Source organism: Heliangelus exortis, chromosome Z, assembly GCF_036169615.1.
Source record: "Heliangelus exortis chromosome Z, bHelExo1.hap1, whole genome shotgun sequence".
NCBI lineage: Eukaryota > Metazoa > Chordata > Aves > Apodiformes > Trochilidae > Heliangelus > Heliangelus exortis.
The window spans coordinates 1,450,119-1,465,966 of NC_092454.1; the positions used below are offsets into that span (position 1 = coordinate 1,450,119).

The 15,848-nt window shown below is 45.0% G+C and overlaps 1 protein-coding gene across 1 annotated transcript in view; it reads right to left on the reverse strand.

The window, feature by feature from the left end:
- Nucleotides 1-15,848, reverse strand: part of DCC (DCC netrin 1 receptor) — a 496,140-nt gene that overhangs the window by 274,992 nt on the left and 205,300 nt on the right. Inside the window, exon 3 of the mRNA XM_071730797.1 lies at nucleotides 2,160-2,444. Coding sequence (XP_071586898.1) covers nucleotides 2,160-2,444 — 285 coding nt within the window. The remainder of the gene's footprint in view (nucleotides 1-2,159; nucleotides 2,445-15,848) is intronic.

Here is a 15,848-nt window from a genome sequence, read left to right on the forward strand (position 1 = left end):
AAAAAAAAAAAAAAGGGGGGAAATGTAGGCAGCAGGTGCCCGGACGGTGCCCGCCCCACCTGTGCCAGCTGGGACTGGCCCAGATCCGCATGCCCGGGTTCGGTAGGGTGTGGCTTCCGGAGAGAATTCCAGAGCCGGACGGATCAGAGTTGGCTCCTGATACTAATCCGAACCAACACTTGACTGACTCTGTTCACGAACCGAGCTCGTGCCCACGGTGAGACTCATCTCACGCAACATCCCCCCAAAAAATTCCCAAAAAGACCCATGAGGAAATTTCTTTATTGCAATTAATTTCATCTGTAGAAAAGGAGATTTTGTAGCAATACCTTGTTTTAATTTTTTTGGATCTTGATCCTAAAGTTGTTTAGGACAACTTGGCCATGACTTGGGGGAACAGAACCTGTCACAATTTCACAATATCAGATCCTAAAATGCCATCTGGGAAGCTTGGCAAAATCCCATCAGGCACCCAAACATCCAGAAATCCAACTTCCAGGAAAAAAATTCAGCAGCTGGTCCCAACAGATTGTGTTGCCAGGCAGGAGTGAGCAAAGTTTTCCAAAAAATGCTCTGGGAAAAGAATTTTATCACCACTTGGAGCTGGGGAATAGTTTTTGCCATTGAACCTCTACATCCAGTTCCTTCCAGGAAAGTTGGAGAGGGACATTGGAAGGGGCTGGAGGGATGGGATGAGGGAAAATGGATTTAAATTAAATAAAAGATTTAGGATGTTAGGAACAAGTTCTGGACCATGAGGGGAGTGGAAAAATGGCCCAGGTTGGCCAGGGAGGTGGTTGAGGCCTCATCCCTGGGGATGTTCCACCTCATCCCTGGGGATGTTCAGCCCCATCCCTGGGGATGTTCAACCTCATTCCTGGAGAAACTCAACCTCATCCCTGGGGATGTTCAACCCCATCCCTGGGGATGTTCAACCTCATCCATGGAGTTATTCAACCTCATTCCTGGAGAAACTCAACCCCATCCCTGGGATGTTCAGCCTCATCCCTGAAGAAACTCAACCTCATCCCTGGAGAAACTCAACCTCATCCATGGAGTTATTCAACCTCATCCCTGGGGATGTTCAACCTCATCCCTGGGGATGTTCAGCCCCATTCCTGGGGATGCTCAAGGTGAGGCTTGAGAAGGCTCTGAGCACCCTGATCCAGGTGAGGGTGTCCCTGGGTGACCTTTGGAAGGTCCCTTTCCCACCCAAATTATTCCATGAAGAACCTGAGAACTTGTAGAACTGGAAAATGAGCTAAACCAACCTGTCTGCTCCAGGAAAAACAATGATCTTTTTTGGAGAACCAAAAAACACAACCAGACAAAGGATAAAAAGTGGAATAAAAGCCTTTGGACTTCTTACCTGCCAAAACTCTGACTTCTCAACTCAACCCCATCCCTGGGGATGTTCAACCCCATCCCTGGGGATGTTCAAGCCCATCCCTGGGGTGTTCAACCTCATCCCTGGGGATGTTCAACCTCATCCCTGGAGAAACTCAACCTCATCCCTGGAGAAACTCAACCTCATCCATGGAGTTATTCAACCTCATCCCTGGGAATGTTCAACCTCATTCCTGGAGAAACTCAACCTCTTCCCTGGAAATGTTCAACCTCATCCCTAGGGATAATTTAACCACATCCCTGGGGATGTTCAGCCTCATCCCTGAAGAAACTCAACCTCATCCATGAAGAAACTCAACTTCATCCATGGAGTTATTAACCTCATTCCTGGAGAAACTCAACCCCATCCCTGGGGTGTTCAACCTCATCCCTGGGGATGTTCAACCCCATCCCTGAAGAAACTCAACCTCATCCTTGGAGAAACTCAGCCTCATCCCTGGAGTTATTCAACCTCATTCCTGAGGATGTTCAACCTCATCCATGGAGTTATTCAACCCCATCCCTGGGGATGTTCAAGGTGAGGCTTGAGAAGGCTCTGAGCACCCTGATCTAGGTGAGGGTGTCCCTGGGTGACCTTTAGAAGGTCCTTTCCCACCCAAATTATTCCATGAAGAACCTGAGAACTTGTAGAACTGGCAAATGAGCTAAACCAACCTGTCTGCTCCAGGAAAAACAATGATCTTTTTTGGAGAACCAAAAAACACAACCAGACAAAGGATAAAAAGTGGAATAAAAGCCTTTGGACTTCTTACCTGCCAAAACTCTGACTTCTGCATCATTCCCAGTCCTGGAACTGGCTGGGTTTTTTGCCAGGCACCTGTAGATCCCAGTGTCCCCATGTTGGAGCCTGCTGATCTGTAAAGCTCCTGAGGGCAGGACAGCCACCCGTGGGTCTGTGGGACTGGGGAAAAAATCCTCCTGGTTCCTCTGCCAGTGCACCACGGGCATGGGTTCACCAACAACTTCACACTTGAGGAGAATGGTGTCTCCTGCAAAAGCTGTGACAGACTCTGTCTGGGAAAGGAACCTCAGGGGACCTGGAAACACAAGGCAAAAAAAAAATAAATATAATTATACAACTGCTGGAGTTAGAAGTTGACATCGTGACTTAAAGAGTTGAACAGTCCTGATGAAATAATTTTAAATTCGTGGGATATTCTATAAAATTGTGGAATTTCTACACTGGTGATGTGGATTAATATTTTCCTGTGGAAATTACACTCATTAAAAGCCACTCATTAAAATCCACTCATTAAAAGCCACTCATTCTGTCTGGGAAAGAAACCTCAAGGGACCTGGAAACACAAGCAAGAAAAAAAAAATAAGAAAAAATTATAAAAAAAAATAAATTATACAACTGCTGGAGTTAGAAGTTGCCATCCTGACTTAAAGAGTTGAACAATCCTGATGAAATAATTTTAAATTCATGGGATATTCTATAAAATCTTGGAATTTCTACACTGGTGATGTGGATTAATATTTTCCTGTGGAAATTACACTCATTAAAAGCCAGGAAAGAAGCCTCAGGGGACCTCCAAACACAAGCAAAAAAAAAAATATAATTATACAACTGCTGGAGTTAGAAGTTGCCATCCTGACTTAAAGAGTTGAACAATCCTGATGAAATAATTTCCAGTTCATGGGATATTCTATAAAATCTTGGAATTTCTACACTGGTGATGTGGATTAATATTTTCCTGTGGAAATTACACTCATTAAAAGCCACTCATTAAAAGCCACTCATTCTGTCTGGGAGAGAAACCTCAAGGGACCTCCAAACAAAAGCCAAAAAATAAAAAAATTATAAAAAAAAATTATAAAAAAAAAAAAAATTCATTATACAACTGGTGGAGTTAGAAGTTGCCATCTTGACTTAAAGAGATGAACAATCCTGATGAAATAATTTCCAATTTATGGGATATTCTATAAAATTGTGGAATTTTTACACTGGTGATGTGGATTAATATTTTCCTGTGGAAATTACACTCATTAAAAACCAAGAAAGAAACCTCAAGGGATCTGCAGACACAAGCCAAAAAAAAAAAAAATTATAATTATACAACTGCTGGAGTTAGAAGTTGCCATCCTGACTTAAAGAGTTGAACAATCCTGATGAATTAATTTCCAATTCATGGGATATTCTACGGAATCTTGGAATTTCTACACTGGTGATGTGGATTAAAATTTTCCTGTGGAAATTACACTCATTAAAAGCCACTCATTAAAAGCCACTCATTAAAAACCACTCATTCTGTCTGGGAGAGAAGCCTCAAGGCACCTCCAAACTCAAGCCAACAAATAAAAAAATTATAAAAAAAAATTATTAAAAAAAAATTAATTATACAACTGCTGGAGTTAGAAGTTGCCATCCTGACTTAAAGAGTTGAACAATCCTGATGAAATAATTTTAAATTCTTGGGATATTCTACAGAATCTTGGAATTTCCACATGGGTGATGTGGATTAAAATTTTCCTGTGGAAATTACACTCATTAAAAGCCACTCATTAATTCACTCATTATTCTGTTATCAACAGAAAGAATAATCACAAATTGCCTCCAAACCACTCAGCAACAACTTGAGCAAATCCAGCAATCCAAAGTGCTCAAAACCAAGCACAATTAAACCTAAAAGGTTAAAAAAATGTTACAGCCACATCTTGTGTTTCTCCACCCCTCCAAATCAAAGGGAAAATCCTCTATGAAGTTGCTTGGCTCCCATAATTAGAGATTTTAAATGAGGAGCAGCTCTGCTTTTAACTCAGGAGGTGAAGGGAGGATTTAATTGCACAAAAAAAAAAAAAAAAAAGCAAAAAAAGAGCAGGATCATGTTCTGGAAGGAAAACCTCAACATGGTTTGAAGTGAAAGATGAGGTCAAGATCATGGATTAATAGTAAACAAAAATGCAATTATTTAAATACCTCAAGAAACATTGAATTTTTGGGGTTGAAAACCCCTAACCCACCCCTGCCCCATGGCCCTCAGCACCACATCTCCAGGAATTTGAGAGGAAGGAAGGAGAAGGAGAAGGAGAAGGAGAAGGAGAAGGAGAAGGAGAAGGAGAAGGAGAAGGAGAAGGAGAAGGAGAAGGAGAAGGAGAAGGAGAAGGAGAAGGAGAAGGAGAAGGAGGAGAAGGAGAAGGAGAAGGAGAAGGAGAAGGAGAAGGAGAAGGAGAAGGAGAAGGAGAAGGAGAAGGAGAAGGAGAAGGAGAAGGAGAAGGAGAAGGAGAAGGAAAGAGAGAGAAAAAGAAAAAGGAGAAAAAGAAAAAGGAGAAAAAGAAAAGGAAAAAGAGGGAGAAAAAGAAAAAGAAGGAGAAAAAGAGGGAGAAAAAGAAGGAGAAAAAGAAGGAGAAAAAGAAAAAGAAAAAGAAGGAGAAAAAGAGGGAGAAAAAGAAGGAGAAAAAGAAGGAGAAAAAGGAGAAAAAGAAAGACAAAAAGAAAAAGAAGGAGAAAAAGGAGAAAAAGAAAGACAAAAAGAAAAAGAAGGAGAAAAGGAAAAAGAAAAAGAAAAAGAGAGAGAAAAAGAAAAAGAAAAAGAGAGAGAAAAAGAAAAAGAAAAAGAGAGAGAAAAAGAAAAAGAAAAAGAAAAAGAAAAAGAAAAAGAAAAAGAAAAAGAAAAAGAAAAAGAAAAAGAAAAAGAGAGAGAAAAAGAAAAAGGAAAAGGAAAAGGAAAAGGAAAAGGAAAAGGAAAAGGAAAAGAAAAAGAAAAAGAAAAAGAAAAAGAAAAAGAAAAAGAAAAAGAAAAAGAAAAAGAAAAAGAAAAAGACCCCCAAAAATCTTATCAGATCTCAGGATCTGCAATATATTTTTTCTTAATATTCAGCAATTTAGTAGCACTCACTACAAATCCCCCAAAGAAATGTTTTAAATGCTTTGTTTCAAATTAAATTCAACATAAGTTTTTTTTTCCTTCCTCCCCACCTCCAATTCAGACAAAAGCTGAAGGGTGAGAAAGGAAGGTAATAAAAAAAGAGAGATTTTTTTCTGCTTGCTTCAGAAAACAAGAGAGGCTGAGCCCATGGGTGAGTGAAGCTGGAAATGTAAATATTTTAGAAAGTGCTGCCTAATTCTCTCTTCCACAGCCTGCTTTCCAAAAAGGTGCTACACTTCACTTACTCTCATTTTTTTTTCTTGTTATTTGGTTGCTACCTCCCATTTATAACCCTGAAAAGATTTGCAGAGTTAACACCCAGCAAAAAAAATCACAACAAGCCCTGCAGACTTCACGAAATAATTCAAGTTGGGTTGGTTCATCTTCTGGGAACTCAAAAAATGAATCAAGAGGGGGAAAAAAAATTAAAATTATCAATATTTCTTTAAAAATCCTTCTAAAAAAATATTACCAAGCAGGGCAATGCAATCCCAGCCACTCACTCCTAGCACCAGCTGTCAGCCTAGTGAGAAGGAGTCACAAGTGAAGGCTTTAATATGATAATAAAATTAATATTAATAAAATTAATATTAATAAGATATTTTATTCATTTTTATCTATGAAATTGGGGTAGTTAAGGTTTCTAGAGACAGTTTCTAGATTCCTGATGCTCTGACAGGTTGGGGTTGGTGTTTCCAAAACATGAACCAAGCAACCCTAGGTCTAGATATTAATAGGGAGAAAAGTTCCACCATTTCTCCAACTTTTTTTCCAAGACCATTTCAGGTAATTCCAGAGGGCACATGGAACAGGAATATCAGAAACCTCCACTTTTTCCATCAGCCCAACCCTCCCATTGCCACGTTCAGCACTGGACCAGGAGCTGGAAAGCATCATCACAATGAGACAATTCCACCAGGGAAAAAAATCCTTCTTTTTTTTTTAGGATAGGGGCACATTGGGGTCTCCTCCAGCCCAGCAATTTTCACTCCCAGCATGCAGAGTCCATGACAAATATTACAGCCCCAATTCTCAGCAGCAACCTCATTCCCCCAGGAAAGGTTTTCTGAAGGAAGAGGAAGCCAGGATTTTGCCTTTTGATGACTCTTACATATCAGAAGAAATAAATCCTAGAATCCCAGAATAGGCTGGGTTGGAAGGGACCTCAGAGCTGATCAAGTCCAAGCCTTGCTCCACTCCCCCCGTGGTTCCCAGCCCATGGCACTGAGTGCCACATCCAGGCTCTTTGGAAATATCTCCAGGGCTGGAGAATCCACCCCTTCCCTGGGCAGCCCATTCCAAGGGCTGAGCACCCTCTGGGGAAAGAAATTCTTTCTCATGGCCAACCTAAACCTCCCCTGGCACAACTTGAGACCTCTTGTGCCCTCTTGTCTTGCTGAGAGTTGCCTGGGAAAAGAGCCCAACCCCCCCCTGGCTCCAACCTCCTTTCAGGGAGTTGGAGAGAGTGAGGAGGTCTCCCCTGAGCCTCCTCTTCTCCAGCCTCAACACCCCCAGCTCCCTCAGCCCTTCCTCCCAGGAATTCTGCTGCTGGATCCCTTCCCAGCCTCCTTGCTCTTCTCTGGACCTGCTCCAGCACCTCAAGCTCCTTCCTCAGCTGAGCTGAGCTGAGCTGAGCTGAGGGGCCCAGAACTGGACCCAGGACTCAAGCTGTGGCCTCCCCAGGGCTGAGCACAGGGGCAGAATCCCTTCCCTGGACCTGCTGGCCACGCTGTTCCTGAGCCAGCCCAGGATGCCATTGGCCTTCTTGGCCACCTGGGCACACTGCTGCCTCCTCTTCAGCTTCCTGGCAATCCAGACTCCCAGCTCCCTTTCTGCCACTCTCTGCCCAGCCTGGAGCTCCCCAGGGGGTTCTTGTGGCCAAAGGGCAGGACCCGGCCCTTGGAATCTTCAACCTCATCCCCTTGGCATCAGCCCAACTCTCCAGTCTCTCCAGGTCCCTCTGCAGAGCCCTCCTGCCTTCCAGCTGATCCACACTCCCCCCAGCTTAGTGTCAGCTGGGAATTTGCTGCTGATGGACTCAATGCCCTCCTCTAAATCCTCACTCAAGATATTAAACAGCACTGGGCCCAACACTGATCCCTGGGGGACACCACTAGTGACCGGCCGCCATTTTGATGCAGCCCCGTTCAGCACCACTCTCTGGGCCCGGCCCTCCAGCCAGTTCCTAACCCAGCACAGAGTGCTCCTGCCTGAGCCAGGGCCTGACAGCTTTTCCAGGAGAATCCTCTGGGAGACGGTGGCAAAAGAACTTATTATTCTGAAAAAGCTTTTTCCCTAACCTGTGCTACCAGTGTCAGCTCAGATTATCAAAACTGCAAGAGTTTTAAAATCTAATTTACTTGTCACCTTTTATATGGCTCACTCGCTGGCTTTGCTCAGCATAAGGCATGGAAACAATCTTTTTTTTTTTTTTCCCATATTTATGCTTGGGAGGGATTTTCATCAAGGATTCAATGCCTTCATGGGCAGTTCTACTTAGTCTGCACTCATCTTTTTTGATTCCAATCATCAGCACAAAGCTGTTTGTGCCTGCCCATCCCACACACACACTGCAAACATTCAGAACAAGAGAAAAAAAATCCAATTTTAACTGAATCATTCAAGTAGGACCCTCAAGATTGCTTTGGTACAGATTTGGCAGTATTTCAGAGTTCATGCAAGCCAAAATCTCTCATTTTTCAAGATCATGGTTTAAAACAATGACCTTTTTAGATCCATGGGCAAAACAGAGCTCCACATCCCTCTAAGGATGCTCAGGGAGGGGGTTGGGTCCATTTCCACAGTTCCCTAATTTCTCAAAGAAAAAGGGGAAAAAAAAATCAGAGAATCATGGAATGGTTTGGGTGGGAAGGGACCTTCCAAGTCCATCCAGTCCAACCCCAGGGACATCAGAACTGGAGCAGGTTGCTCAGAGCCCCATCCAACCTGACCTGGAATGGTTCCAGGGATGGGGCAGCTCCCACCCCTCTGGGCAACCTGGGCCATGGGCTGGGAACCACGGGGGGAGTGGATCAAGGGTTGGACTTGATGAGCTCTGAGGTCCCTTCCAACCCAGCCCATTCTGGGATTCTAGGATTCTATTCCTGGGCACCACTGGAAAGATCCTGGCCCCTTCCTCTTGCTCCTCACCCCTCAGCTATTGATGGACATCCAGAGATCCCCTCTCAGCCTTCTTTTCCAGGCTGACCAGCTCTTTCTTCCCAGGAGAGATGCTCAGGTCCCTTCAGCAGCCTCAGAACTGAGGAACATGGAAATGAAGCACATGAGAATAATTTTTTTTCAGCTTTCCAGTGCCTGAAGGGGCTCCAGGAAAGCTGGGAAGGGACTTGGGACAAGGACAGGGATGAAAGAGAATGGTTGCAAGGTGAAAGAAGGGAGTTTAAGATGAAAACTTAGGAATTAATTGTTTAATTTGAGGGTGCTGAGCCCCTGTCCCTGGTTTCCCTGGGGCTGCCCCATCCCTGGCAGTGTCTCAGGTCAGGTTGGATGGGGCTTGGAGCAACCTGGTCACACCCAGTGTTCCCAGTTCACACCAGTAAAAATCTTTTTCCCCCTCAAATTCTTCTCAAGCTCATGACACCAGCTCAGGGGCAGGCCACTTCAGGTCAGGAAAACTTGGAGAAAATTCCAAGACCATGAATATCAAGCCTTTGACTCCAGATGTCTGGGAATATCTGGCATCATTCCTAAGGATGAGACCAAGAGGATGCTTGGACACTGAGGACAAACCCAGGGGACATGGAGCAGCTCAATCCTTGGTAGGATTCCTTCCTAGAGGAAAGAATTCCTTCTCCCAGGTGCTGCAGGAAGGAGGAAAAAACATTCCCAGTCAGCTCTGAGCATCCCAAACATAAAGGATCCAGCAAGCTGAGAATTCCCCTGGTCAATCCTACATGGAGACTGAGCCCTTCCTTGGACTGAGCAATTCCCAGGACTCATCCCTCCTTGCATCCCCTTCCCACGAGGCTATCAGCAACTTAATATTTTCTATTCCAGCAAAACAACTCGAGAAAAGCAGCAGGAAATTAAGGGGAAAAAAAGCAATTCAGAAGTGATGCTGTGCTACCCATCCAGAACCTCCCAAGTGATGCAGCCAGCCACATGTCAGAAATAATAGAAGACTTCAATGAGACATTAAATGGGATGGTAAATGACTTTTTTTGCAGCTGGCTAACACTTCTCAACTTAGTTCCATATTTTTAAGAGCCCAAACCTTATATTTCCTGCTAATATACAGCAAAAAGGACAAAAATATCCAGCTCTCCCCATCCCATCCTATTAGAACTGTGCCCAACCCAACAGAATTTATTAAATCCTGTTGTGGGTTTGTTTTTTTTTTTTTAATTATATTGACTAGACTTGGGTCTGCAAAGCCAAATTGCAGCCATATCTATAAGATATTTACAGCTAAAATCCATATTAAAGAAGACACCACATGCTACACAGCTGAACACACACAGCAATCAGGTTTATAATTGGTTTCCCATCCTAGGTAGCAATATTTTTCTGCACTAATCAATTCCTCCTAAGGCCACACTATTTCTTTATTTATGGGCAATCTATTGAAATGGCTTTTTCCAGACACCAGGACTCAGCCTTTCCCCCCCTCTTTTTGCATTAAAGCCACCCCAATTACCACCACCCCTAAGAAATCAGGGGAAAGCAACTAAACCCAGCCAATAATTTGAGGCTGACAGATTTACAGATGGATTTTTAAAGCTTTGGGCATCACGTGAGGGATCTCCAGGAGATAAATTTGCTAAAAGCCAAGGCCAAGCCTGAAAAAAGGCTCAATAAATGAATTAATTGACTTCTCCAGGGCCATTAAACCAGTAAAAAACCACCAGAGGAGGCAAATAGCAACTGGAAAAATGCTGTCCCAGCTGGGATTTTAGGGACCATTAGGAGGAGACCCTAAATCACCAGGATCCAGCCTGGAAAAGGAACCACTTAGCAGCAGGGTGGAAAAAGCCTGGGGGGGGTTATGGCTCTGGGTTTCTCCTCATTAAACATTAATTAACAGAGAGAATGGGTGCTGCACCTGGAACTGGAAAGAAAAGTTTTTGAGAGAAAAAAATTGATCATCCAGCATCATACAGGTAAATAAAAAGCAGATTTTTTGAGGAAGAAATGACTGATTTCTGGGCTGAAAAGCAAACCTGAAATTTAAATTTCTAAAACAAAAAATTCAGATTTTATTGAGCCTCTTGGGAGTTTTGTTCTCCTGTTCAAGCTTTGATGGTTCAGAGGCAGCTGAGGCTTTGCTGCTAATTCCTCCTCTCCTGCTTTTTCTTGCTAGAAATCTGTCTTTAGGTGCAGCTCTCAGCTCCCATAATTAGTGAAGGCAGAAGCCTCTGCTTGGTCTTTTTCCCCTGGTTACTTGGGAACTAAAAAAGAAAAAGAGAAGCCTTAAATCCTACTCAAAGGAATAGGCAGCAAAGTAAAAAAAAAATAAAATTGTAGGTAGTATATAATAATTCTGAATATTTAAAATGCTGTTTTTCCCACTGATGGTTTGGGATCTGTTTGAACCCTCAGCCTATCTGTCAGGATTTGTGGTCAGGTAGCCCACAATCTTTGCAAATAATTTCTTCTTTTCTCTAATACAAGGGAAGAGAAAGAAAACAAACCCAAAAATGAGGGATAAACATCTTTAGTCATTTAGGTTTTTAGGTGAAGTGCCCGTGACATAAATATTTGATGCCACAAAAGTTTTGGATAGAAAAAATTGATCATCCAACATCATACAGGTAAATAAAAAGTAGATTTTTGGAGGAAGAAATGACTGATTTCTGGGCTGAAAAGCAAACCTGAAATTTAAATTCCCATAGAAAGAAAGAAATAGTTGAGCCTTCAACCTCTGTTACTCCAGCAAGTGGTTTCTAGGTGTTTGTTGGTGGCACTGGCAGAAAGTTTTTATTTTCTACCTATTTTACAAGGTGGTTCCTATGCCCAGGTTGATCCTGGCTCTGGAAGAGTTGGATTTTCCCCCCAGCACATCAGGAAAAACTCATTTTCCAAAGAGCTCCAAAGCCTCCATCAGACACCAGGTGCCTGGAGATGTCAGGCCATACCAGAACAAATTTTGAAGAATTTATATAAAAAAACCAAGCCTAAAAAATCTGAGTATAAATGTGTTAGGAATTACACTTCATTTTAAGAGAAACCATGGGAGCTTTTTGCAGAAAGCTCCTTTGGAATGGGTATTTTTTCCAGCTTTTTAATTCAAGAATTAGAATCAGTTTTTTCTCTTTCCTCTGGGATCCAGAAAGTTAATTCCAGGGGAAAAGTTCCAGCAAATTCTGTAAACACAGGGAAAGAGTTATTCAGATAACTCCATGCACTCACCTAATGAATTCAGCAAGAAGAAGGCAAAAATACAAATAAAAGAAAAGCAAAAAATCTCCTATCAAGCCAACACTAAGGAATTAATTCTTCATTGAGCTCATTGCTTCTGTAATTTAAGGAGGTTTCTTTGGGAGGTGTCTCCACTTTAGAAATTCAGGTGATTTTTTTTTGAAGTAGAGTTTAGAAGTAGAGTTCTCTAACTTGTCTATTTCTAAATAATAAGAATAATCCTGGATTTATTTTGAGCAGCCTGCAGAAGCTGCTTCCTGAGCTCAGCCTGGGTTTGGTGCTTCAGGGCCTCCACTTCTTTTGAAGAAGGGGAATGGAGGTGTCAGGATCACAGGGGGAAGGTACAAACATTTTTGGGGTTCCCATGATCTTAGCTGGATTTTGGGGGGTGATTGAAACCTGGGAAGCATCTCCTGGGAGGAGCTGCCAGTTGGGAAGTGAAAGGCTGGAGTTGGGGGATTCAGGAAGGAGATGGAGCTGTTGGAATAAATCCAGAGGAGATGCTGGGAGGGCTGGAGCAGCTCTGGAGCCAGGATAAGGGAATTGGGGTTGTTCAGGCTGGAGGAGAGAAGGCTGCAGGGAGACCTTAGAGCACCTTCCAGTGCCTGAAGGGGCTCCAGGAAAGCTGGGGAGGGACTGGGGATGAGAACATGGAGTGAGAAGACAAGGGGGAATGGTTTTAAACTGGAAGAGGGGAGATTTAGGTTGGGATTGGGAAGAAATTGTTGAATTTGAGGGTGCTGAGCCCCTGTGCCAGGTTTCCCAGAGAAGCTGTGGCTGCCCCATCCCTGGCAGTGTCTCAGGTCAGGTTGGATGGGGCTTGGAGCAACCTGGGCTGCTGGGAGGTGTCCCTGCCCATGGATAAAAGTTGGAATGAGATGATCTTGAAGGTTTTTTCCAACTTTGAATATTCCATGATCAGGTGTTGGGTGAGGAGAAGCTCAACATGTGCTGGCAGCCCAGAAACCAGCCCTGTCCTGGGCTGCATCCCCAGCAGGGTCAGGGAGGGGATTGTCCCCCTCTGCTCCACTCTGGGGAGACCCCCCTGGGGTCCAGTTCTGGGGTCCCCAACCCCAGAAGGAGATGGAGCTGCTGGAGTGAGTCCAGAGGAGGCCCTGGAGATGCTGGGAGGGCTGGAGCAGCTCTGGAGCCAGGCTGAGAGAGTTGGGGTTGTTCAGGCTGGAGAAGAGAAGGCTGCAGGGAGACCTTAGAGCACCTTCCAGTGCCTGAAGGGGCTCCAGGAAAGCTGGGGAGGGACTGGGGACAAGGGCAGGGAGTGAGTAGAAAAGGGGGAATGGTTTTAAACTGGAAGAGGGAAATTTTAGGTTGGGATTGGGAAGAAATTGTTGAATTTGAGGGTGCTGAGCCCCTCTGCCAGGTTTCCCAGAGAAGCTGTGGCTGCCCCATCCCTGAGCCTCCAAACTTCCAGGAGCAGAGGGTGGGTTACAGCAAATGCTGTAGTTTTATATTTTCTCTCTTTTTAACATCATTTCACCTCCTGCTTTATCAAAGAATATCCTCAGGGAATGGTTTGGAGTTGGAAAGGACCTTGGATCATCCAATTCCATGGGCAGGGACACCTCCCATCAACCCAGGTTGCTCCAAGCCCCATCCAACCTGACCTGAGAGACTGCCAGGGATGGAGCAAAAAACCCATTTATAGAATATTTGGTTGACATTTGTATTTTTCTGTTCCATGTCAGGGTTAACACCCTGGAGATCCCAGTGGTAAACAAAATTAATAAATAAAGTGAAATAAAGTTGCCCCCAAGTGGAGTTTGGGGCCTGGGGAATCCAGAGATGATGGAATGTGTGAAAAGCTTCTCTTCCCTGAGAAGGAATGTTGAAAATCAGCTTTCTAACATCAAAAAAAAAAAAAAAAAAAAAAAATTAAGTGCAAATAAAACAAATCAGAGAGAGGAGAGAGGATGAGAGGAGTTAAAAGGCAGGCTGGCATCTTTTTAGCTTTTGCAGGTTATACACAGTGCTTTTACCCACTATTATTTATCCACTTCTCTCCAAATAATTTATAAAGTGCTAATTGACTCACTTTGCAATTTTCCCTGGGAGAAAAAGGAAAAACATCATTTATCCTACATCAGTGCTGCCTGGGAATTTTGCAGCAGGATGTTTGAGCTCATCCTCAATTTTTTTTAGGGACAGAGCTGATTCTGCTCTGTCTGATTCTTCTCCAGCATCTTGTGGTAAGCTCCTGAGCTTCCAGGGATTTTATTTCCAGGTTGCTCTTGGCACAAATCCCACCAGAGCTGGGGGTCAGAGCCCTCTCTGAACCCACCCAGGTTCTCCAAGACAAATCCAAGCTGGATTTGCCAACAGAAATAGTGGAGAATTTAGCCCCCAAAATCAAAGCAGTTGCTGCTCCACCTGCTCTGAATTTTTTTTATTTTTATTTTTCAAGTGACTGAAGTAGAATTAAGGATTTAAATAACTTGTAAAGCCTCTTTTCCTCCAGAGTATTTATTGGATGCTCCAGCTGGACAAGGAGCTGGGACATCATTTCTATTTCTACAGCACCATTTCTCCCCAGCACCGAAAAAAAAGCTTTAAAGGTTCCTCACCATTCTCTCAACTTCTTTTTAAACCTTTTTGGGACCAGATGAACTCCATCCAAAGGTGATGAGAGAGCTGGCAGAAGAGCTCGCCAAGCCTCTCTCTATCATCTACCAGAAATCCTGGCTCACTGGGGACATCCCAGATGACTGGAAGTTGGGGAATGTCACAACAATCCACAAAAAGGGCTGGAAGGAGAACCTGGAAAACTCCAGTGCCTGGCAGGGTTCTGGAACAGCTCATCCTGGGGGCAATCACCCAGCTCCTGCAGGATGGACAAGGGATCAGACCCTGCCAGCCCGGGGTTAGGAAGGGCAGGTCCTGTCTGACCAACCTGAGCTCCTTTTATCAGCGGGTGACTGCCTAGGGGATGAGGGGAAGGCTGTGAATGTGCTCTACCTGGACTTCAGGAAAGCTTTGGACACCATTCCCAGAGGATTCTCCTGGAAAAGCTGTCAGGCCCTGGCTCAGGCAGGAGCACTCTGTGCTGGGTTAGGAACTGGCTGGAGGGCCGGGCCCAGAGAGTGGTGCTGAACGGGGCTGCATCAAAATGGCGGCCGGTCACTAGTGGTGTCCCCCAGGGATCAGTGTTGGGCCCAGTGCTGTTTAATATCTTGAGTGAGGATTTAGAGGAGGGCATTGAGTCCATCAGCAGCAAATTCCCAGCTGACACTAAGCTGGGGGGAGTGTGGATCAGCTGGAAGGCAGGAGGGCTCTGCAGAGGGACCTGGAGAGACTGGAGAGTTGGGCTGATGCCAAGGGGATGAGGTTGAAGATTCCAAGGGCCGGGTCCTGCCCTTTGGCCACAAGAACCCCCTGGGGAGCTCCAGGCTGGGCAGAGAGTGGCAGAAAGGGAGCTGGGAGTCTGGATTGCCAGGAAGCTGAAGAGGAGGCAGCAGTGTGCCCAGGTGGCCAAGAAGGCCAATGGCATCCTGGGCTGGCTCAGGAACAGCGTGGCCAGCAGGTCCAGGGAAGGGATTCTGCCCCTGTGCTCAGCCCTGGGGAGGCCACAGCTTGAGTCCTGGGTCCAGTTCTGGGCCCCCTCAGCTCAGCTCAGCTCAGCTCAGCTGAGGAAGGAGCTTGAGGTGCTGGAGCAGGTCCAGAGAAGAGCAAGGAGGCTGGGAAGGGATCCAGCAGCAGAATTCCTGGGAGGAAGGGCTGAGGGAGCTGGGGGTGTTGAGGCTGGAGAAGAGGAGGCTCAGGGGAGACCTCATCACTCTCTCCAACTCCCTGAAAGGAGGTTGGAGCCAGGGGGGGGTTGGGCTCTTTTCCCAGGCAACTCTCAGCAAGACAAGAGGGCACAAGAGGTCTCAAGTTGTGCCAGGGGAGCTTTAGGTTGGCCATGAGAAAGAATTTCTTTCCCCAGAGGGTGCTCAGACCTTGGAATGGGCTGCCCAGGGAAGGGGTGGATTCTCCATCCCTGGAGATATTTCCAAAGAGCCTGGATGTGGCACTCAGTGCCATGGGCTGGGAACCACGGGGGGAGTGGAGCAAGGCTTGGACTTGAGGAGCTCTGAGGTCCCTTCCAGCCCAGCCCATTCTGGGATTCTATGATAAAGTCACCACAGGAAGGAAAACCAAGCCTGGGGGGGCTTTTCCTTAGGAAAAAAAAGCAATTTATGA